A 25,298-nucleotide genomic window follows, 5' to 3' on the forward strand; every position below is an offset into this window, starting at 1 on the left:
CTTGCTGATCTTATTTACTAGTGTCCAGGAAGCTTCTTCATCTCCAACATCCACACTTTCATGTGACATTTTTAAGCTACCCACAATGTTTGCATCATCCAGCTCCCCCTACTCCATCTATTGCCACTGATCTGGGCCTGATCGGTCATTGTTGTCATCCAACGGGACGTGGTCCTCACTAATACACAGGAATTCAATTAAATAATGAAGATAAAGAACTTCCCTAATCCCCAGAAACTCACATTTGCCAATTCCTTATCTCCATTAGATTTATTCATCAGAAGACACCACCAAGAGCTGCCTGTGGCTTTTGAGTGTCTACAGGGAGTCACTGCCAATTTCCTCACCACATTAGAAAGAGTTCTAAACATTTTAATAGGTCTTATTTTTCTTAGTTTAGTGCCATCATCATGTATTACTTATATTCACATCACACAACCCACATCTCAGTGTCTGAATTTACACCCAGTGGCACCCTATCTTTCTCATCTTAATTAAGCATTTACTGAGAACACTAGGCACAACACAGGGAAAGTGTCTGTGATGCCGATGTAGCTGGAAATAAAATGAGGATAAACAGAAATGGAGATCTGGAGATAACTAGGAAAATAAACAAGTAGAAGATATTTTTCTAAATCCAGGGAATCAGTTGTACAACTAAGGACAGCTGTCCTTTTCACATGCAGAATTCATGCCAATTCTTCATCTTCTGTATTTTCTACTTCTTACCTTGGGCTACAGTATCACTTCTATTGGAATATGTTTCTCCTACTTATGGGGTACCTATTGCACACCAACCACTTAAAAAGTGTTGTTGTTTTTTTTTTTTTAAAAAACCACCAGTTAAAAGTGTATTTTTACTTGATGGAAACCATGAAGTATTTAACCCATGGTGTATTTAACCACCGGTTAAAAGTGTATTTTCACTTCATAGAAACATCAAACACCCCCCTCACATATGAAGTGGGGCATATACCTTTATTATGGCCTTTGGTGCAGTGCGTTAGTCCCAGGGCTACGTCCAGATTGGGCTATCCAAACTAAAACAGATCAACACTGTGGGACTCTTCTTTAAGAGACACATGAGGGGAAAGTCACGGTAGACAGGGGACATGGTTGCTCACAAGGACAGATTGGGGTTGTCATTTCAGAAGTTACATTACCTTGTGACTTTGCAGCATGTTGTTTAGGGAATGCACTAGTGAGAAGGATGGCTGTCAGGTTCAAGGCCCCGCAAAAACACTGGTCACACAAAATGTATGCCAAGCAGCAGTATCATGGAGTACTTAAGCTAATTAGTCTAAAAAAGCCCTATATAATCTGGAATATGTCCATGATAATATCCCAGAAGTCCCAAAGAGGAAAATATGATACAATAGATAAACAAGGGGGAAAATAATCACACATTTAAACTTCAAGGCCACGGAGAAAATGGATTCCTAGGTATGTTATTCTACATGATTACTGAATAAGTGACAGATTCTATAAGTTGCCTACAACTTTATATTAAATGAGATAGATTAACACTGATGGTGGGATAACACTTCATTCATTACTCATCCATGATAACACATTAAAAACCATTATGTTTTATTAATTAAAATATATTAAGTTCACACACAGCCTAAGTTATACATTTCAAATCCACTCTATAATCCTTTTTGGAAATACAGAATACAAGCATTAAAAAGCATTTGTGTGCTGATATCATGACGTGGGAATAGTGATTTCCATTGTTTTCAGGCATGAGATCATTCTTAAAAGCTGTGTATGTACAATCCTTTGTTATTTTAGGAAAGAGTCATCCTCTTTTGATATCTTTAAGGATTTCTTCATTTCAAGCACATCAAGTGACGTCCTCTAACTTCTTACTATAGCTACTATGAAGATACATCAGTATTTTACTGGACTGCCACCTCTTTTTCCTCAAAGACCAGATAGTAAAATATTTTATTTATATCCAGGAGGTTCTTTAGTTTTAATAAATAAAGAATGATGTTCTCAACACCTCTTTCATAACTGACATTAATGTTATACCCACAAACAGCATCTCCACTTAGATTTTCTTCATATATTGTATATTATATTGTCCTTCTTCATCCATGGACAATTAGATGTATAGGAGTTCCACGTAATGAAGCAGGGCATCTCATATCCTTGATGCAACAACAATCAACCACATACTTTCACAAACCCATTAGGAATAAATGAATTTACTGAAGTGATTTGAGAGTACAAATACATTAGTATTTGCTAGTCACAAATCCAAGATAGGGTCCATGAACAATAACAACAAAAAAAACCCAAAACAACAATAACAAAAAAACAAAAACAAGGACATACTGAAATTAATTACACCTATGCAAAAATCCATTCACTTAGTCTTTTGAAGCATAATAGCATATATATTTTCTAAGTGTATAACTTATTATTCCTTATGAGTATTTTGATGTAACGTCTGAATAGATTAACTCATATTCTGCTTTCTACTTGATTTCTGTGATATTTATTGACAGTTGGTGTTCACTTACATATATTTCTAAATATTTACATCTTTCAAGTTACTTACCTTTATGTACTCTCTGATGTTTGCTATAGTGAATATTTAAAATGAAGGTCTTTCCTCATTCATTGTTTCTAGGGTTTGAATCTAGTGTGCATTTTGGGATACTGAGTATAGATTGAATTCCAGTTAAAGGCACTGCAACTTTCTCTACATTTTACATTTATCTATGCAATATAATAGTCATGATATTGAGCAAGTTGTGAGTTCCAACTAGAAGCTTACAACACTCTTTACCTTTATAATGTTTCTCCTCAGTATAATCTCTGAGATGCTGAAAAGGGTTGAGCAGTTTAAAAGTTTTCCCATGTTCTTTACATTTATAAGTTTTTCCTCAGTATAAATTGTGATGTTGAATAAAACTTGACCTCTGAGTAAAGGGCTTGCCAAATTAATCATTTTGGCAAAATCTTCTCTGATATACATTCTCTGATAAGGAATGAGCATTGCTTAAAAACCTTTCCACATTATTTACAACTTTATGGTTACTCTCCAATATGAAGTCTCTGATGTGGAATAAGGGGTGAGTCGTCCTTAAAAGTTTTCTCACATTCTTTTAACATTGTAGAGTTTGCTCCACTGTGAATTCTGGATAATGAGTAAAGATTGAAGAGTGATTAAAGGCCTTCCCACATTCTTCACTTTCATAAGGTTTCCCTCAAGTATGAATTCTGTGATGTTGACTTAGGTGTGAGTGCTGGATAAAGGTGTGGCCACATTCCTTACATGTGTAAGGTTTCTGTCCAACATGAATTCTGTGATGTCGAGTCAGGTGTGAGTGCCGGTTAAAGGCCTTACCACATTCTTTGCATATGTAAGGTTTCTCTCCAGTATGAATTCTGTGATGTTCGGTAAGTTTTGAGTGCTGGTTAAAGGCCTTGCCACATTCTTTACATTGGTAAGGTTTTTCTCCAGTATGAATTCTGTGATGTCGAGTAAGATGTGAGTGTCGGTTAAAGGCTTGGCCACATTCTGTACATATAAATGGTTTCTCTCCGGTATGAATTCTGTGATGTTCGGTAAGTTTTGAGTGCTGGTTAAAGGCCTTGCCACATTCTTTACATTGGTAAGGTTTCTCTCCAGTGTGAATTCTGTGATGTCGAGTAAGGTTTGAGTGCTGGTTAAAGGCCTGGCCACATTCTTTACATTGGTAAGGTTTCTCTCCACTATGAATTCTGTGATGTTGAGTAAGGCTTGAGTGATGGTTAAAGACCTGGCCACATTCTTTACATTGGTAAGGTTTCTCTCTAGTATGAATTCTGTGATGTTGAGTAAGGTTTGAGTGCTGGTTAAAGGCCTTGCCACATTCTTTACATTGGTAAGGTTTCTCTCCAGTATGAATTCTGTGATGTCGAGTAAGAACTGAGTGCTGGTTGAAGGCCATGCCACATTCTTTACATTGGTAAGGTTTCTCTCCAGTATGAATTCTGTAATGTCGACTAAGATTTGAGTGATGGTTAAAGGACTTGCCACATTCTTTGCATTGGTAGATTTTCTCTCCAGTACGAATTCTGTCGTGTTGAGTAAAGTGTGAGTGGTGGATAAAAACCTTGCCACATTCTTCATATTTGTAAGGTTTCCCTCCAATATACATAGGCTGATGTTGACACACTGTTGAATGCCAGTCAAAAGCTTTGCCACATTCCTTACAAATGTAACTTTTCTGGTCAGTACCGATTGTGTTATGTATGTTTACTCTTGATGACTGACTAAACATGTTCCCAGGTTTATAACATCTATAAGAGTTTTTTCCCACATGAATTCTCTGATAATCACCTACACTGGAGGACTGGTTAAGAGCTTTCTCACATTCATTAAACTTAAAAGGATTCTCTTCCATAGGGATACTATTATGTATAATAAGGTTGGAGCTTTGATAAAAGACTTCCACACATTTATCATATTCATAATGAGTCTCTGGAAAATGAGTCCTCAGACATGTATTAACATCTGAACCTGGGTTAAATTTTTTCTCAGATTCACTGCATTGAGCAATTCCATTTTCATTGAAAATACTCTGGTAATTTTGTAGGGTTAACTCCTCAGTGAAGGACCTCTCAAATGAATCCCATTCAGAATTTTCTTCTTCATTCTTAAATCTCTGATTTTCAGAAATATTTGACTCAAAGGTCAATCCAATCCTACTTTCAAAATGGTTGAAGTAATTATTTTCAGCATGGACTAGGCAACTTTCCAGATTTTCCAACTTTTCATTCTGCAAATATGTATGTTTAATCATTTGATTTGAGGCTGTGCTTATAGAAACACACTGCTTTGCAGAAGAGGCAGACTTAAGAAGGGAGGTTTTCCAAAATGTTTTATATCCTTCACCATCTTGGGCAGTGATATTCATATTATGCGCAGTTGTCTCAGTTTGGATACGTCCTTCATGATATATTTGGTGCTCTTCACTCTCCCCATCTTTGTTACAGTCTACCATGAAGTGTAAATTCTCAAGGGCACTATGTTTATATCTATGCACTGCCACATTTTGGAAAGAAGCTTCTATGCACAATGTTGGCAGGAAGCTCTGGGTGCCACTTGAAGATACTGCTGAAAGATATCAAATAACAAAAATAAAATCATTCTATTTACTACTTTCAGATAAACATAATGAAAACTTCTAATATGCAAAATTAAAATCAGAGAACTTCAACAAGATGGCTGAGAAGGAATCATCAGGACTCTATTCTTCCATGGATACATAAACTTGCAAACAATGTACTGACTACATAGCCTAACAGATAGTTCTATGGTATTGTCATACTGGAGCACACATCACTTTCCTATACCTCAAAAAATCAGGAAAAGTACTATTTGAGCCTAAACCTAGAAGAAAGGAAGGAAATTTAAACTTAAAATAGAAATCAACAAAATAGGATATAGCAAAACAAGGAAAATATCTACAATAGGAAGAGTTGGTTTCAGAAAAGATCAACAAAATTGACATATTTTTATTTATTTATTTTTAAAGATTGTATTTATTTATTCATGAGAGACACACAGAGAGAAGCAGAAACAAGTCAGAAGGAGAAGCAGATTCCTAAGAAGCCCGATGTGAGACTTGATCCCTGGGCCCCAGGATCACGGCCTGAGCCAAAGGCAGACACTCAACTGGTGAGCCACCCAAGTGTCCCAAAATTGATATATTTTTAGCTAAATCATGGAAGAATGAAAGAAAGAAGACCAATAAAATCAGAAATGAAGTAGTGACAACTGATAGCATGGAAATAAAGCTAATTAAAAGGGGTGATGATAATTATATGCCCACAAATAGATACCAAAAAAAGATGTATAAATTTATGAAAAGCAGGACACCTGGGTGGCTCAGCGGGTGAGCATCTGCCTTTGGCTGAGGGCATGATCCCGGGGTCCCCAGATCGAGTACCACGTCAAGTTCTCTGCATGGAATCTGCTTCTCCTCCCTCTTCCTGTGTTTCTGCCTCTCTGTGTCTCTCATGAATAAGTAAATACAATATTTAAAAATAAAAATTTACAAAAAGGTATAACCTACCTGACTCAACTATAGAGGGAAAAGAAAATCTATTTATCTACCACTACTAAGTAGATTGAAAAAGTAATTTAAAAAGAAACCTCCCATGGATGACTGGGTGGCTCAGAGGTTGAGCATCTGCCTTCGGCTCAGGGTATCATCCTGGAGACCCGGGATTGAGTCCCACATTGGGCTCCCTGCATGGAGCCTGCTTCTCTCTCTGCCTGTGTCTCTGCCTCTCTTTCTCTCTCTCTGTTTCTCATGAATAAATACATGAAATTTAAAAAAAGAAAATCCTTAAAAGAAACAAAACAAAAAAACCTCCCAAAACAAAGAAAAGTCCTATGCCAGATGAATATTCTAGATAATTCAAAGAAACATTATGAGAAAGTATTTCAAAAAAAAAAAAAAAGAGAGAGAGAAAGTATTTCAGATCTTCTATAACATTTCCAAGGAGTAAAGAGAAGGGAAATTATCAAATACTCTGATACATCAGCATTTACAGGTTATCAAAGCCAAGGAAAACACTAAGCAAAGAAGACTACAAACTACTATGGTGACAAATAGGTAAACTCTACAATAAAAGGAAGCAACCTGAATCAAAAGCACGTTTTACTAATTTACAACGTAATCAGGTAGGAATTCCTCCTGGACTTCAGAGTGCTTCAAAATATAGAAATCTATAAATTTAAGACAGCACATTAATAGAATGAAGATCAAACATGACATGATCACATTTATTTATGCAGAACAAGAATGTGAGCATACTAGACACTGTTCCATGATTTAAAACACTCAGTAGGAATGAAAAGAATCCACCTCACCCTAATAAAGGCCATATATGTACTAAAAGATGAAATCTAACATATTCAAGAATAAAAGACCAATGCCTTCTGCTGCATGATCAGAAACAGGTAATGAAGTGACTTTACCACTTCCATTTAGCATAGTAGTGGATATTCTAGTCAGAACAATTAGGCAAGAAAAAATATATAAAAGGAATCTAAATGAAAAAGGAAAAGTGAAACTATCTTTGTTCACAGATGGCATGATATATAAAAATATTATAGAATCCACCTTTAATTTTTATGCTATTTTATGCCAAATGGACATCATTTATATTGCTTATTTCTTTAATTTTCCCTACTAGACTTTCACTTTTCCAGTTTTGTGCAATGTAAATGTTTGAGTTAAGAAAAACTTCAAATAAACAACATTATACTATAAGGAACAAGAGAAAGAAAAAATGTAGCTGAAATTTAGCTGAGGAAGGAAATTTAAAAAAAATCAGAAATAAATAAAAACAAGAGGTCAGAATTAAATTAAACTAATGCAATCTCTATCAAAATCCCAATGTCATTTATGGCAGAAAGATCAAAATCATCCTAACATTCATATGGATGTCACAGGATAACACATACCCAGAACAATCTTGAAACTCAATACCACGTTAGTGGCACTACACTTCCAGATTTAAATAATATGACAAAGCCACTCTTACCAAAATAATGTAGTACACACATAAAGACAGGGATAGAATAATGGAAAAGTACAGGTGAGCTAGAGATATACTTCTCCAGTGTGTTAATGTGTATGACAATGAATTGAAGATGTTATTAAAATTTATATACTGATTTGGATTTCTAAATTTGTTTTGACAGAGAGAGAGAGAATAAGTAGGCAGAGCAGCAGGCAGAAGGAGAGAGAAAAGCAGACCCTCAAACTGAGCAGAGAGCCTGATGTGGGGTTGGATCCTAGAACCCCAGGATCATGACCTGAGCTGAAGGCAGACGCCCAACCAACTGAGCCACGTAGGGGGTCCCTGATTTGGATTTCTAGGTGAGGCCTGAGTTTCCACATTTCTCAGAGCTTGCAAGTGATGCCAACATCTTATTCAAAAGCCACACTTTTAAATTCCAAAAATTAAAAAAAAAAAGAGGAAATCATGGCTCTCTCTGCCTCTCTCTGTGTCTCTCGTGAATAAATAAATAAAATCTTAAAAAAAAAAGATATATAATCTAATATTTTGGGATGCCTGGGTGGCTCAGCAGTTGAGCGTCAGCCTTTGGCTCAGGGTGTGATCCCAGAGTTCTGGGATCGAGTCCAACATTGGGCTAAGAAGCTCTTGCATGGAGTCTGCCTATGTCTCCGCCTCTGTGTGCCTTTCATGAATAAATAAAGTCTTTTTTAAAAATTGGAAAAAAAAAAGTAAAGAAAGAAATTACTCCATGTAGTGATGACCAATCAAACAACCAGCATGGTGATATATTTTATAGAAAAATCTTTAACACTAAAGGAGTTTGTCACTCTTATTCATAATGTTATTTTTCAATATCTCAATGTATACCATTATAATATTCTAATTGGAGGATAATAAAAATAATTTATGTTTATGTGTGTGCATATTCATATATAAATATATAATATATACATAAATCATACATAAGATATACGTATATAAATGCATATATATAGGGAAACATTTATTGTTAGCTCATGAAACATTAAGATAATCATCACAGAGGATTGACATTGAGATGGTAAAATAGGGCATCTGAATGGCTTAGTCAATTATGCATCCCACTCTAGATTTAGGCTCAGGTCATAATCTCGGGGTTGTAAGACTGAGACCCACATTTGGCTCACACTTTCTCCTCCACACTGGGCATCTAACCTGCTTTGGATTCTCTCTCTCTTTAAAAAAAAGATGGTGAAATATGTAGTTCACACCTAAGTAATTCTCATAATAAGCTCAACTAGCAGCTTTTACATAAGACATTAGTGGGCAAATTGCAGTAAAGAGTGAGCCCACAGAGATCAAGAAGGACAATATTAAAAGGGTAAGAAGAGCAATTTCATGTTGACCACAATACACCTCCCCCAGGTCAACACAGTGATCCACCATGATAAACCACCCACTAACTATGATTCGATTCTTCTACCAAGAAAAAGAAAGCAGTGGGCATCTAGCTTCACCAAATGGCAGTCCACTACCTGGGTGATCTATTAAGGTCTCCCCTCATGGGGATGCCCAGGGGAATTTGTGGTGCTGGCCCAATGGGGAATCATAGAGAAATGGGGAAGGTAGATATGGCTTATAGCAACCAATACTCAGATCTTGGAATACTGACGGACCAGACTGTGTTCTACATGGCAGTCACTACTCCTACCCCTCACCTCCACCCCAGCAAGCCTGAACAAAGACTCTGAGCAACCCTAGAGCCTATCTTATAGGCCTATTTGAGGAGAGAGCCAAGTCAGCAGCACTGCCCAATTGTTGAGCATAATCTTGACTCTGCATGAGCAGGGAGCTTAAACAGGGAACTAGGGCAGTCTGAGAGTGAAACCTACTGTACTGCGCAGCAACAGAGAATGGCCTTCAGTCCTGCCAAATGTTTGAACATAACTTCTGGCCCCACACGAATGTGGGCTTGCCAGCATTGGCTTAGAAAACACTCAGAGGGGCAGTCCGGCTGGCTCAGTGGTTTAGCACCACCTTTGGCCCAGGGCATGATCCTGGAGACCTGGGATCGAGTCCCACATCGGGCTCCCTGCGTGGAGTCTGCTTCTCCCTCTGCCTCTCTCTTTCTCTGTGTCTCTCATGAATAAATAAAATCTTTAAAAAAAAAAAAAGAAAGAAAAGAAAACACTCAGGGGCCCGCAGTTGCCAATGGACATGTCTCTCCTGTGAACCTAAAAATAACGATTCCAAGAAAAATGTGAACCAGAGAAATCATTCCACTTGGAAATGCACACAGGCTAGTCAGTTATATTCCAAGGGTCAGTGTTTAAATTCAAATAGAGAGGATCCAGGATGAAACATTACTTGTGGGCTACCTCTTTCATGAAAAATAAAATCCCAAGATATTTGCCAAAGTCTGACATGTTCCTTTGCATAGTATGGACAATGAATGTCTCACGGTTATTGATACTTTATCTATTGTAATGTATTTTATGTTCTTGATTCTGCATGTTAGTGTTAATATTATTATCCTCTTACTGACAAAAATAATTTATTTAAAGGTAGTTTTAGAGATTATCTCAATATTGGTAGAGTCAGGGTTTGAACCTGGATACCCTACACATCAACATGAGGCTACCAGGTCAAACGCTCTTCCAGAAGATGAACTGCGTTTGGATTCGCTTTCCTGTTTGACACTAAATGGTTCACCCAGAAGTCCTCACATGGCACATCCTCTATGAACTGAGACTTCAAAGTGAAAATTCCAGCTCAAACCATATACATGTAGCCTGAATGGGTTTCCGGTTACTACTAAGACCAGACACAGAGGTCAGGCATCCAAGATAAAAACACAGGAACGGCCCAGCACAGAGTCCACTTTCACACATGGAGACCTAGAATTACACACCTGTGTATCTGAGTACATTTTGTATAGGTTAATACCCTTCCTGCAGAACACAACCATACATGTGTCCAGGCATTGGTTCTCAATGTCTGTTACCTAGACAGGCATCTGAGAATGTTAGAAATTTGGGGGCCTGCACCCCAGAACTATTGACATGGTAATGTGGGGATAGGCACAGCAATTCAAGATTTACAAGTGTTCCTGGTGATTCTGACACAGTCTACATTTGACAACTCTGCAGGAAACAAAGTAATAGGCCAATTCTGAGGTACCCACAGGTAAGTCACTCTTAGAAATCTCTATGCTTGTGGTCACGGTCACGTTAGTGTTGCGACACACATACACATACAATATATACAACACACATTTTCTTTATTCATAAATGAATCGGACTCTAACAGAGTCTATCTTGGCTTCCTTCTCTTCCGTCTCCCTTCTCTCAATACCTTCCTTGAGCTTCCTGGGATCACCCCAAATACACTTCTGTTCACATTCCTAAATGAAAACAATTCAAATTAAAGTGAATTGGAATTTATGTAAACATTTTAGCAACTAAGTTATGAAATGCATAAGATATTAATACATTTATATATATTAAAATGGGACTGAATATAGCATTCTCACTAAAATGCTGTCCTAGATGACTTACCCTGAGAACATAAATAATTACAGGTCTAACAGCTCTTCATCAGTACTCCGTTCACATGCAGCATAAAATTCCTGTGCATTAAGCTTAAGGATACTCTAAATTTCAGGGGTTTCTTAGAATAGTTGGTTTCAGGGAAAAGTGTGATTCCCTTTCTGTCAGATGCTGGGAAAAGTTCAGAGAATAGGAGCCATTCACAAACATATGTCCACCTGTTTTATATAGCTCTAGATTTGTACTTAGACTGGACCTATGTCAGAGTGTTGGTCAATGACATGGAGGGAGTAGTGCTTTGGGGAGAATGGCCTTCCTAAATAAAAACAGAAAGTCTTCAAGTTAAATTTCTTAAGTCCTATCAGATTTCTTTCCTGCCTTAAACATGGTTTGATGCCTGGTGATGGGGAAGGTATCCTGGGATGTCATGAGAGGGCAAATATAAGCACAATGGCTAGGGTGGACAATACTAGAGAGAAGAAACAGAAAAATCGACAGTACATTCTAAGATGTGTGAGCCATTCTATTAGACCTAATCATCTACTTACTCACTGTAGGTACATACCTAACACAAAATATACATCTTTTCCATAAATACACATCAGTCTTTTAATGGTGAAGCTGACAACAAAATAACAGGTACTGAAAACTTGTTATTGTTTTTGAACCAATCTTAAATGGGAGTATAACATGCTACCCAAGTTAAATATTTTTTAAAAAAGATTTTATTCCTATAATTGATAAGAATCTTCTCTCTACTCAGGTCACAATATGTATAAGGATAGGATGGCCTGTGAAAAATAGGGACATCTAGCTTAAAAATTGGGTAGACTGAAGCAGAAATGATTACTGCCTGTGACTAGCAACCTCCTTCCCAACTAATCAGCGCCATGCATGTAGTCCAGAGCAAGGACTAGACTCATCATGGGGTTGAGTGAAAGTGAGGGAGGTTGTAGTCAGCTGTGGGTCAGCATCCATGGAATGTCACCCATCTATTATGGATCAGACCTATGTTGGGCTTATATACCTGGGATACCAGTGCTTTGTACAACCACAACACACACCTTGCCAGTTCTGTGTATTACTGTCCAGCAGCTCTCTGCATCTTGAACAATTCACTGTCATGTGACATCTTAAAAGGTATGACCAGAATGTTTAAGTCATCTAATATCCCCTCTCCATCTACAATCACACATCTGGGCCTTGGAAAGTATAATCATCTCTGTCATCCAATAGCAGCTGGTCCACAGTACAACCAGGGAATGCATTAAATCATGAGAAAAGGATCTGACTTCCCTAATCCCAGAAAATGGCCACATATCCCAAATCCTCATCTTTGTTACATTTGTCAACAGAAGTAGTTTCCTAAGACCTTTCAGTGACCAAAGGGAGCTCCTTACCACATCTGTCCTCACTTTTCCGTTCTCCATATTTGCTATGTGCAGGACGTACCTTTCTATAGAATACTATCATATTCTATCTGTCCTTTTAAGTCTCCTTAGTACCAAGTGCCTGAAGTAATCCTGTAGACCAGTGATGGTGCTCTCCTGTTCTTACAGTGAAGTGGTGACAAAACTGTATTTCAATCTCACATATGGTCTCAAATAATCCAGTTATCAACCATTTCTCATTGAATTAAAACATTCCAAGCTACTCCTAAAAACCGACATGGGTATGCATGGCTACGATGGGAGGGGAGAGCAGTGAAAGTGGAGTCTCTATAACAGAGGAAAGAATGACAGCTGTGATGCTGACATCAATGGAATGGAAATGAGGAGACAGAAGAACTGGACATGATTTGGAAAGAAAAGTAAAATTCATATTTCTAGATTCTGAGTACATTACTGCAGCCTTGGACAATGTCCCCTCCCCACATTTAATTTTCTCATTATAGCCTATATATTTTTCATCTTTTACCTTGGACTGCATCATGTCTCCCAAAAGAATGTTGTTTTCTTCCTAAACTGGAACATCTACTCAGCACTATCCCATGTTTGTTCCCTTCAAATAAATGTTAAAACAACCCATGACTCTTGAGGTATCCAAGTTTTCACTAATCAAACTATTACAGTAAAGTGAGTAACATGGATAATGTCATTTCTAAGATGGAAAATGAACAGTAACTACAGAAATCTTACTTAATGTTCTTCTCCAATTGAGAAGGAGTGAAATGCATCATATCATACTACATGGAATTTAACATGCTCACTGTAGAATTATACCCATATTCAAATTAATTTTGAACACCATGTCATTTCTTGCAATCTGTTCATAAAATCTATGAGGAAGTCATATAAGCAAGAGTTCCTGAACTGTGGAAAAAGGAAAACAGAGTACATCCTACATAAGTCCTAGACAGGTAGACAAGGTAGGATTTACATGGGGAGATTCTAAAAACAACCTATGAGATTTAGGCAAAAAATACAAGGCAATGTAGAGAAAATTATTCCCATTATGAATCTATATTTTTGTTTGCAAGGAAATCATCAGTTTTGAAAATTGTAAATTATCTTTTTGTCTTCCCTTTCATTCTGAAGATACAGGTACACACATACACATACATAACACATATACACATATGTATTTCTTCCTATTTAGTTATTTTACTCCAAAATATATCTTTAGCTTAATATAACATATTGCATTCTGTGCATATCAAAACCATAAACCTCTGCCTATAAGAGGTATGCTTATAAGAACAACATAAGCAAAGGAAAAATACAGGTTAAAAATTTATAAATCCTGATTGAGAAAACTGTAGATATGGCTTATAATTATGTTTGTGGTGACTTCGTTCAAAGTGCAGTAGTTAAGAGAACCCATTGGCATTGGATAGTGAGCCATGGTTTAATGAAAGAAAACAGATATTGAAATAAAGATTACTACTCATAGATCCTAGAGTATGTACATATTATGCATTGAGAGACAGCATGAAGAGTTTCAGACTGGGTGCAGGCAAAGAAAATGTCTGGAACTAGTGCAAATTTCTTTTTAGAGGTCTAGGGTTGGTGTGCTTTGGAGTTCCTGGACCAAGTCTAGAATGCACAATTCAAACCCAAATGAGTGGAGTAAGGTAAACTCTGTGGGATTTTTCTCTAAGGGATGCTCATGGTAAATCTACTGTGATTGGCCACTCTTTCACAAAGGCTACTGGGTAAGTTATATAAGAACGTACCTTTCCTTGTGACTGTGGGGGCTGTTATCCAGAGTTATTTGCTGTTGGGTGAATTAATTGTCAGTTCAAACTCCTTCAGGCAGTCTGGTTATAGGAGTTGGAATCCATGTCATCAGTATCAAGAAATTACTTAGCTACACTCTCAATAATACTTCCATATCATCCTTATTAAAAACACTATAATGTTCCAGCAGTTCCAAAAGAAAGGAAAGATATAATACATAAATGTGAGGAAAATTAATCTCAAATAATTTGAGGTTTAGGGCCTCTGGGGAAAAACATTATTAGTGATACCATTCCAGGGCTTTAACAAGTGACCCCTGAATAATGCAGGGGCTCAGTGCACCCACCTCCAATGCAGCTGAAAATTTGCGTATAACTTTAACTTCCCAACTCTTGATAGCTTACTGTTGAGAAGAAATCTTAGTGAAAACAGTCAGCTATACTAGGTATTCCTAAAATAAAGGAAGCTCAGGAAAAGACAATGTTATGAAAATCAGGAGGTGATAATACAATTACATACATAGTACTGTACTATGAAAAAAAGCTGGCTATAAGTAGACCCATACAGTTCAAACACATGTTATTCAAGGGTCAAGTGTACTTTATCTTACTGTCGGCTTATCTGCAACCTTAATGAATTTGGGCAGGCTAATGTTGTGCAGGATAACATTTCATGTAATATACATCAGTGTTAACATATTAAAACCATTCAGTATTTTTAGTGAAAATGTATTCAACTTCAGATTTCAAACATACTATAAACAAACCACTGTATGATCCTTGGTCAAAATACCCATCACAGGCATTTGAGAACTATTCTTGTTTGTCTGATAAAATTATCTATGAGCTGTACTTTTGATGCTTTTTAAGCTGAGGCTAAATATTGCATAAATGTGGATTTACAATAATTTTACATTCTTTCATGGGAGAGTTAGCTATACTTTCCTCAGATATCTGTGAAAATTTCTTTATTTCAACCGAATAACTAATGTTCTTGGCTTGTATCAATTGTTATGATGAAGATACATCCACCTCTAAATAAATAGCAACTAGCAAAAATATATAAATTTTGGAATGTTTGTATTACTTGAATATGCAAATAATGTCTTACATACTTACTTCAGTAAGTATGATTTATTTTACCTGTATGTATCAACCACAAACAACATCTCCATGTAGACCTTCTTCATACATTTTACATTATAGCCTCCTTAATTGTCCATGGAAAAGTAGGTATGAATGAATTACCATCATATCACAGCCCTTCATGTCTGTGAGACAGCAATCATCAAATAATTTTGCATGAACACAAGCACTAAAGGCATAGCATGGAATGATTTAAAAGTAAAATTAATAATATTTGCAATGCAAAATTCTTCAAATATGGTCAAAAGAAAAAAAAAAAAAGAGACTCAGTGAAACTAATTATCCCTGTCCAGACATCCATCCCCCTTGATCCTTTCAGGAATATTAACAAATGGGCAGCCCCGGTGGCTCAGGGGTTTAGTGCCGCCTTCAGCCACCCTTCACCCTTCACTTCAGGGTGTGATCCTGGAGACCCGGGATCCAGTCCCACGTCGGGCTCCCTGCATGGAGCCTCCTTCTCCCTCTGCCTGTGCCTGTGCCTCTGCCCCCCACCCCTGTGTCTGTCATGAATAAATAAATAAAAAATCTTAAAAAAAAAAAAAAAGAAACTCTTCCTTAAAAAAAAAAAAAAAAAGGAATATTAACAAATACATTTGACCTCTGAATAACATGGTTTTAAACAGTTTGGGTCTACTTATACACAGAATTTCTTTTTTAAATATAGTGTGGTACTGTTAAACATGCTTTCTCCTCGTTATGATTTCCTTAATATTTTCTTTTGTCCACCTTACTTTATTTTAAAAATACTGAATAGAATACAGACAATATATGAAGAATGGGATGATCAACTGTTGATGTTCTGGGTAAGGTTTCAGGTCAACAATACCATATTCCCATGGTAAAGTAGGAATGGTTTTAAGATTGGGAACTCAAAAATTACACAGAGGTTTTCAATTCTAAAGGGGCTTGCTACTCCTCATGCCTGCACTGTTCAAGGATAAAATATAATTGATCTAGGTCATTTAAATTTGGATTTTTCTCTATAATACTCTGATATAATCTGAAAAGTACTGACATACTGTTTTCTGCTGTGAATTCTCTGATTTTATTAAAGATTTGTTGATTTATTTTGGAGAGAAAGAGAGAACAGGAGGAGGAGCAGAGGGGGAGAGAGAATACCAAGCAGACTATTTCAGGACCCCAAGATCATGAGCTGAGCTGAAGCCAAGAGTTGGCCATTTAACCAAGCTAGCCACCCAGGCACCACTTCTGTAATTTTATTTAGATTTTCCTTTCTATTGCATACTTCACCAATTGTTTGTATCTTTAATATTTTTATCCTTCATAGAGGTTCTTTTTATCTGAACTCTATATTAAGAACAGAGGTTCATCAATCATTACATTTTTAGGGTTTCTATCCAGTAGGCTTTCTCTGATGTTGAATAAGCTTTCAGTTCCAGGTAAAAACTTTACCACCTTCTTGACATTTTTAAGGTATATCCCCAGCAAGTATAATTTCATGTTGAATACTTCTCATTATTAGTTAAATATTGCCACATTCTTTAGATTTCTAGGGTTTTATACAATATTCACACTCTAAAGTTCAGAAAGTTTATAATTCTGCATAGACTTTGCCTTTTTTTTTTACATTTGTCTGCATTCCCCCACTATGTATTACCATATATTGATAACATATGAATGCTAGATACTTTGTTAATTGTTTACATTTGTGAGATTTCTTTTCATTATGAAAAGTCTGGGGATCCCTGGGTGGCGCAGTGGTTTAGCGCCTGCCTTTGGCCCAGGGCGCAATCCTGGAGACCCGGGATCGAATCCCACATCGGGCTCCCAGTGCATAGAGCCTGCTTCTCCCTCTGCCTATGTCTCTGCCTCTCTCTCTCTCTCTGTGACTATCATAAATAAATAAATAAAAAAAAAGTTAACAAAAGTCTGCTGTTGAGTGAGTCTTCAGAGGACTAGTTAAAAGGTTTGTCATGCTTAATACCTTTTAAAGTCTTCACTTCAGTAAGGATACAATGATGTACAAAAAGATTTGAGCTTTTGTAAAAGATTTCCTAAATTGATTACTATAATACTGGTTCCTTGGAAACAGAGTTCTCTGATGTTTATTAGGATATAACCTTGATTGACATTTAAAAAAAAAAAGGTTTTTGGGACACCTGGGTGGCTCAGGGGTTAAGCGTCTGCCTTCGGCTCAGGGTGTGATCCTGGAGTCCTGGGATTCGGTCCCACATTGGGCTCCCTGCATGGAGCCTGCTTCTCCCTCTGCCTGTGTCTCTGCCTCTCTCTCTCTCTCTTTCTGTCTCTTATGAATAAATAAATAAAAATCCTTAAAAAAATAAAATAAAATAGGGACGCCTGGGTGGTTCTCTGCCTTTGGCTCAAGGCGTGATCCTGGAGTCCCAGGATCTAGTCCCACATCAGGCTTCCTGCATGGAGTCTGCTTCTCCCTCTGCTATGTCTCTGCCTCTCTTTCTCTCTCTGTCTCTCATGAATAAATAAATAAAATCTTAAAAATAAAAATAAAAGATTTTATCTATTTATTTGAGAGAGTGAGAAAGAGGGATCATGAGTAGGGTGATAAGAGCAGAGGGAGAAGCAGACTCCCTGCTGAACAGAGAGCCTGATGCTGGGCTCCATCCCAGTGACACGAGCTGAAGGCAGATACTTAATGGACTGAGACAACCAGGCACCATGATTGACATTTTCCCAAGTTTCATTGCATTGGTAAGTTTTGTCTCCTTTTCTATACACCTTGATAACTATGGAATATAAGAGTCCTCACAAAAGGTATTTGTAAGTTCACAACACATTAAAACTTGATCCAGGGCAGCCCGAGTGGCTCAGCGATTTAGCACTGCCTTCAGTCCAGGGCATGATCCTGGAGACTGGGGATCGAGTCCCGCATCAGGCTCCCTGCGTGGAGCCTGCTTCTCTCTCTGCCTGTGTCTCTGCCTCTCTCTGTCTCTCATGAATAAATAAATAAAATCTTAAAAAAAAAAAAAAAAACTTGATCCAAATTAAGTATTATGTGTTAAGTACTTATCAAAATTAGAGTTTGCAATAAGGAGGGATCATGTGTTGGGAGAAAATGAATCCTCTGACATCAATCAATCACTTTTAAAGATTTTATTTATTTGACACAGAGAGAGAACACAAGCAGAGGGAATGGGAGAGGGTAAAACAGACTCCCTACTGAGCAGAGAGTTTGGGATCATGACCTAAGCCAAAGGCAGATGCTTAATACATTGAGTGACCTAGGTGCCCCCAATCAATCACATTTAGAATTTTTATTTTTGTTTTTAAATGTCTAACTTTCAGAGTTCTTTCAATGAATGATTAACCCAGTCTTATATTTGAAATGGTTTGAATGATTACTTTCAGCACAGACTAGGTGACTTTCCAGAATTTCCAAATAGCCCTCCAGAGAACATGTAGGTCTGATGAATGGATTATGGACCTTGGGCTCAAAAACACTGTTCTGCAAATATAACTTACTTTAGGTGTCCCCCCCGAATGCTTTCCATCCTTGATCTATTCTGGCAGTAAGAATTTCTTTATGGATAACAGTCCCAGTTTGGTTATATCCATCATACTTCCTTACTGCCCTTCACTACCCCCCATCACCTTGCTAGTCATTTACTAAGTACAAATACTCAGGGCCACTGCTTCCGCATCTTATCAGGTCACTCTACAAAATAAATCTTCCTTGCCTCTCTTTCCTAATAGGCCTATGGTGGTGTGGATAGATACAACTAAAAGATACGAAGTAAATTATCCCACACACTGTACTTATATACATATACGTTAAAATGGAAATGTGCAAAATTCCATTCCGTTGCTCTTCCGTGAAGACAAAAATGGACCAAATTACCTTTCAGAGTGTTCCAGAAGCCATTTAGAACACAGTACATCTAACTAAGTACAAATGAAGAAGCGCCACATGGAAGAGAGAACAAGGAAATTGTGTGTGACTTTCCACAAAAGCTGCTCATCCTCCCTAACACTCCATGGCAACACTGAGAAAACTCTAACCTCTCCTAAGGAGAGAAATGAGTGACCTGTATATTCAAGATTTCATTGGGCTGGCTTCTTTCCCGCTACCTGCTGGAACAGTTTTTGTCATGAATGACATGGAAGACTTGCAGAAGTAATCAAAGCACCCTCTGAATGCAGTATAGCGGTTGCTCAGACAAAAGATGAGCATATGTTCAAACAATGAAGAGACTACATAGCTAAAGACACAGAAAGGAAGAGATTATGGGCTCTAATATTAACTGCAATTTTTTAAACTGGGGAATTACAAAAATCAAAATAATACAAATGCCTAACAGTCCTCCCAAATTACGAATATATCTGTTCTTTTGTAGAAAGCAAGTTCAGAATACACTGGTAGAAGGCTGTTTGTTTTAATTACCTAATTTCAACAAAAATCAAAAGGCATACAAAGAAATAGAAATACATGTTCCAATTGGAGGATAAGCTCTGAAAATAAAGCTCCTAAACTGACCCTAAATTAATAAAGAACTATTAACTGCTGACACATAAGTCAACCATCATAAAGATGCTAATGGAGGAGGAAGAAAAAATGGATACTGTAACTAAATGTTATCAGGAAAACAATGCATGACAAAAATGAAAATCCAGAGACAGAAAGTATAAAAATAATCAATCAGAAATTAGGAACTGAAGAAAACAATCATGGATTTTAGTATTTGTGCTGCCGAAGCCAGCACAACAATCACTAATTTTAAAAACACATCAAAGGTAGCCCGGGTGGCTCAGAGGTTTAGAGCTGCCTTCAGCCCAGGATGTGATCCTGGAGACCTGGGATCCAGTCCCATGTCAGGTTCCCTGCAATGGAGCCTGCTTCTCCCTCTGCCTGTGTCTGTGCCTCTCTCTCTCTCTCTGTGTCTCTCATGAATAAATAAATAAAATCTTTAACAAAACAAAACAAAACACATCAAGGCCTCAGTCACAGATGTGATCAAGCAGAAAAAGAATGAGACAACTTAAAGACACCTTGTTTTAAATCACCTACTGAGAGGAGGAAAGAAAATGTGAGAAGGACAGTATAAGTGACTAATAGAATATCAACAAATGGACCAATTGGGGGATGCCTGAATGGCTCAGCAGTTGAGTGTCTGCCTTTGGCTCAGAGCATGACCCTGTGATCCCGGTTTTCCAGGATCTAGTCCCTCACTGGGCTCCCTGTAGGGAGCTTGCTTCTCCCTCTGCCTGTGTCTCTGCCTCTCTGTCTCTCATAAATAAATAAATAAAATCTTTAAAAAAAAAAAAAAAAAAGGACCAATTGGTACATTAAGGGAATCACAAAAGGGGAGGGCAGTGAAAAGGGGCCAGCGGGTATACATGAAGATCTAAAGACTTGTACTTTCCACATATGTGGGAAAAGGGGACAAATTCAACAAGCTCAGTAAATTTAAAGTAGGATACCTACTAAGACATGAATACAGGGACACATTATAATTAACCTATGAAAAATCACAGGTAGAAACAGAAATTTGGAACAGGGTGAGAAGAGAAACTCATCTTGTACAAGAGAGCTCTGGTAAAATTGGCAGTGATGTTCACAGCAGATCTTATATGAAGAAGTATATGGGACTGTGCATTCAAGTACTGAAAGACCAAAAAACATGCACCAAGAATACTCTGAGAAAACTGTTTTTCATGAATGTAGAAATGAAGACTTTCCTAAGTAAAAACTCCTCTAAGTTTACCCACAGACCCTGTTCTACAAGAAACATTAATGGAAGTCTTTCTAGGTAAAATAAAATGACTCTAAACAGTAACTGAAACCACATGACAACATGAATCTCTCTGTTAAATGTAAGCATTTTCACAATTACAGAAACTTGTAGTGTTGTAATGAGGTAGCACAAGTCACTTTTATTTCTATTACAGAATTGTTTAAAAAAAGCATGAAACACATAAATCTAGGTAATAAAATACACAACATAAAAGACTTCGTGGTATTGGTAACATTAAGTGGGCGCAGGGATGAAATGGTAAGTAGAAGAGTTTTGTATGCAATTGACAATATCAGTTTGTCATTATTCTTTGTTATGCCTTTAACATATTTGAAGCAGTCTCCAAGACAATCACTATGAAAATATGTAGAGAAGACATACATGTTAATGAGAATGGAATCAAAGAATGTCATAGGTAAAACACCACCATTAAAGATAAAATTTAATACGTAAACATGATAAGAGTTATAAACGGTTAAAATATTGCTTTCAATTCATAGAAAGTGTTTCTCTCATGCAAAGAGAGATTTCCCCAGGACCCTCACAGCAATAGAGAAGCTCTCAGCTTATAGATACCCTCCCACTCCTAGAGGAGTCTCCTGGCCCTCCCTGGGGATGTGATGGACCATCACTGGAGCTGAAGGAGAATTCTTAAGAGAATGGATAGAGTTTGATAATGTTGCATAGCAGATGTCCCTCTGTGAAAGGAGAAGAAATGACACTAGGTTTATCAAACTCATTTCCAATCAAGGAGCTACTTGAAACACATTTTAAAATCAACGTTCCTGCAACATTTGGACCTCACCTCTATCATCTGCCTCATTCGTTCCCACCTACCTGGGTGGAAGTCTACGGTCTCCTTTCTCTTCACATCCCAGAGCTCCTTCTCTTGTTCCAAAAAGATGACCAGATCTGGCTTCCATACAACAAGACCTGTTGATCATAAAAAAAATGAATAGGAAAAAAAATGAATAGGATTATTGCTGGAGGGATCCCTTGGTGGCTCAGTGGTTTAGTGCCTGTCTTTGGCCTAGGGCGTGATCCTGGAGTCCCAGAATCAAGTCCCAAGTCAGGCTCCCTGCAGAAGCCTGCTTCTTCCTCTGCCTGTGTTTCTCTCTTTCTCATGAATAAATAAATAAAATCTTAAAAAAAAAAAAAAGGATTATTGCTGGAGATTCTAACTTTTAATCCACTATTGTGCTCAGTAGAGAAGACAGAACATTGTAGAATTCTAGAAAATGATTTCCCAAACACTGTAGACCAACCCTCCCTTTAGAACATGCAGGAGGAGTTTTAAATATTCAAATCATGGCTTCTACATCCAAGCACTAGATACAATAAGAAATAAAAACTGGAGTTTAAGTAAGATGTGGGCAGTATCACTTGATGCCTTTCAGTGTTTAGTATTGACATTCTACAGAAATGATGATGTTCCCTTAAGGAAGGGGAAGCTAGAGCTGAAAAGGAAACATGAAGCTTTTTCTCTACATCTACAAACCCCTACATATTTCCCTTACTGCATGGATCCTAATTCCAGTCATGCAAAGAGGAATCTTCTAAGAGTCAGTCTTCAAAGGAAGGAAAAAAATTCAGAGTGTGGTCTGGGAAACCTGTAAAGAGTCATCCTCACCCAAGAAGAGGAGGTGTCCGTAGTTCTCTAACATCACATCCCTGTACAGTTCCCGCTGAGTGTGGTTCAGGCATCCCCACTCCTCCTGAGAGAATTCTATGGCCACATCCCTGAATGTCAGCAGTCCCTGCAATAAATACCACAGTTACCAAGTGGCCACAGGCAGAGTTCACAGTGTAACTAAGATGACTAAGATGAAACAGGGAGTTAGTGTCACCAGCTAGATCCGATGATCTGACCTTTACACTGCTTATGGGCTTTGTCCCACATTTTACTTAACCTCCACTTTCCACCTTATCTTTTATGTCAATCAAAAGACCCCATGAGGTCTGTCCTGTGATGGAAACAGATGAAGACACTCCTGTGATGGAAACAGAAACTATCCAACCAAAATTTAAGACTGCCCTGAGGAAGCCCATGGGCCAGCCCATTTTGAGCTTAGCTCCTGCCTCACACCTGTGCAGATGGAGCAAGGAGTAGCGCATAGCGTGACCAAAGGCTTATGTCATTATATTAGAAAAATCTCCAACAAAGGGGAAGCACAAATCTCATTTACATAACATACAAAGATTATATAAGTGTTGTTTGCAGGTATCTGTGCGACCTTATGCCCAGCTCCATGTAAGATGATAAAGCCCCTCTTGCTGAATTTCCATCCTAACCCTAAATCAAAGGAAACCATTCCTCCTGGCTTTGAGTCTCTGCTTGGGAAGTTATCCCCTATGATCTCCTTATTGGCTGCAAATCAAGTTTCCTTTGTGTCACAACCCCACCTGGTATAGTTTCTATCTAGGACTCTATTCCAGGATTTTAATAAACTCAAACATTAATTAAGCGATTCTTGTTCTTTGTCTTTGTTTTTTTTTTCCTGAAAATACAAAGTAAATAGAAGGGTAACTCTGTGACCTAAGTGTGCAGGAAAATAAAAATCTATAAGATGAAGGTCTGCCTTAGAACCTCCAGTCCAGAAATCATTCTCTCTACTACATGAGAGGGAGAGCATTCATTGTCCAGTGGAAACTGATGGGAGGAGCTAAAGGTCAAGCAAGAATTCTTGAGACATTTTTGGTGCAAAAACTGTTTTTATGAAAGTGCTGGGACAGGACCCCTGGGCAGAAAGACCAATACAGTCCCCATGAGAAGTCATTGATTATATACTTTTAAATTGGGGAGCAAAAATAAAGGAAGTTTCTGCAGGGATTTTCATATGTTAAAGAGGACTTACCGGATCCTGGAGGTCTGCTATTGTCAAGCTGCCTGCTTTTTTGCCTCTAGCAAAGTATTTACATTAAGGAAGTTGTGAATTCCTAATAGTTTGTCATACTCTGCCAGTCTTGGGTATTTATCAATGCGCTGCAAGTTGAATTTCAGTTTCTCTACATTTCTTTTATCTTTGTACTCCTTATCAGAAACTATAAGCAAAGAGAATCTCAGAAGAAAGTGGTCTCTATTTTACATAGAATGGTTTCTGCGTATCACTTAGCAAATCCATCTAAGATCCTTAAGAGGGAAAATATAAACTCTATACGGGAGAGATCAGAGAGGACCCAACCAAGTCAAGGAAGGTAACATGAGCTCGAAGGAAACAAATTGATATCAGTGCCTTAGGCACACAGAAGGACCTATTATTAATGGTGTGTTCTTGCACCCCCCAAAAGTAAATCAGACTATAAACTGAATTATGAGAGTACAGTGGATTTATATAAAGTTCAATCACACATAGTTTCCATGTCCTGTAATATCTAGTATATTTAAATAGAATATCTTTTTCACAATCTAAAGAGCAATCCTCCCTTTTTGTTCCGAAAACTTTCTGAGTTATTTTGGGTCTCATAACCATTGTGTTTATTTATGTATTTTCTTACTCCTGGTCTACACAGAGCTCACAAAGCCTCCAGATGGAACCTAATAAGAAATGTTTTCCTTGACTGATATCCAAGGACCAGAGCTCATAAGCAATAGGAAACTTGGACTCAGTGCCTTCCTCTGTGGGTCTGTCATCAAGGGAGTCTTCAATACTTGCAGGTCTTTAATTTAAAGGGACAAAATTGTTGATAGCCAATTGAAAACCAAGTTGGGGAGAAGGCAGAGAAGGCTCTGTCTGGAATACAGGGGTAGGGGGAGTGTTCTAAAGACTTAATCTTCAGTCATTTTGAAAAGGGTTTTAAAATTAGGTGAAAATATAAAGTAGAAACATCAGAACTAGAGGCATCAGTATTTGCAATTTCTAAATTAGTGGAATTTCAGGAGAAAAAAAAATGATGCGCCATCGGACTCGGGACGCAAAACTTACCTGAGAACTGGCCATTTCTTCTTCCTTCACTTTGTCCTCCAGATTTCTTTCTCAGAAGAGATTCATGGAGAAATCACAGCTGCATCAGGAGAAAATGCCTTTAAAGCCACCAACTGAGCCTCCGTACCTCTAAACTGCTTGCCTGAAAGCAGGACTTTGAAATGCAGAATAGGCCCAACAACTTCCTAGTCCTTTGTGTCAGGAGCCTTTCAGAAACTGTGAGCTCCTACTTGGAGACCAATCCTTGACTTTTCGTTCT

General features: G+C 37.7%; 1 protein-coding gene across 3 annotated transcripts in view; it reads right to left on the bottom strand.

Annotated features, from left to right (window-relative positions):
• Positions 1-1,566: 1,566 nt before the first annotated feature.
• Positions 1,567-25,298, bottom strand: part of LOC112909358 (KRAB domain-containing protein 5-like) — a 169,140-nt gene continuing 145,408 nt past the window's right edge. Inside the window, exons 4-7 of one of the 3 annotated variants that reach the window (XM_072758096.1) lie at positions 25,040-25,118; positions 22,747-22,873; positions 21,954-22,049; positions 1,567-5,113 (exon numbers count right to left, since the gene is read on the bottom strand). In XM_072758096.1, the coding sequence (XP_072614197.1) occupies positions 3,222-5,113; positions 21,954-22,049; positions 22,747-22,873; positions 25,040-25,054 (2,130 nt within the window). In that variant the 5' untranslated portion in view covers positions 25,055-25,118 and the 3' untranslated portion in view covers positions 1,567-3,221. Of the gene's footprint in view, positions 5,117-21,235; positions 21,815-21,953; positions 22,050-22,746; positions 22,874-25,039; positions 25,119-25,298 lie in introns of those variants that run through there. The other 2 variants (XM_025985264.2, XM_072758152.1) reach the window with 2 other exon arrangements.

Source organism: Vulpes vulpes, chromosome 1 (genome assembly GCF_048418805.1).
Source record: "Vulpes vulpes isolate BD-2025 chromosome 1, VulVul3, whole genome shotgun sequence".
Classification (NCBI taxonomy): Eukaryota; Metazoa; Chordata; class Mammalia; order Carnivora; family Canidae; genus Vulpes; species Vulpes vulpes.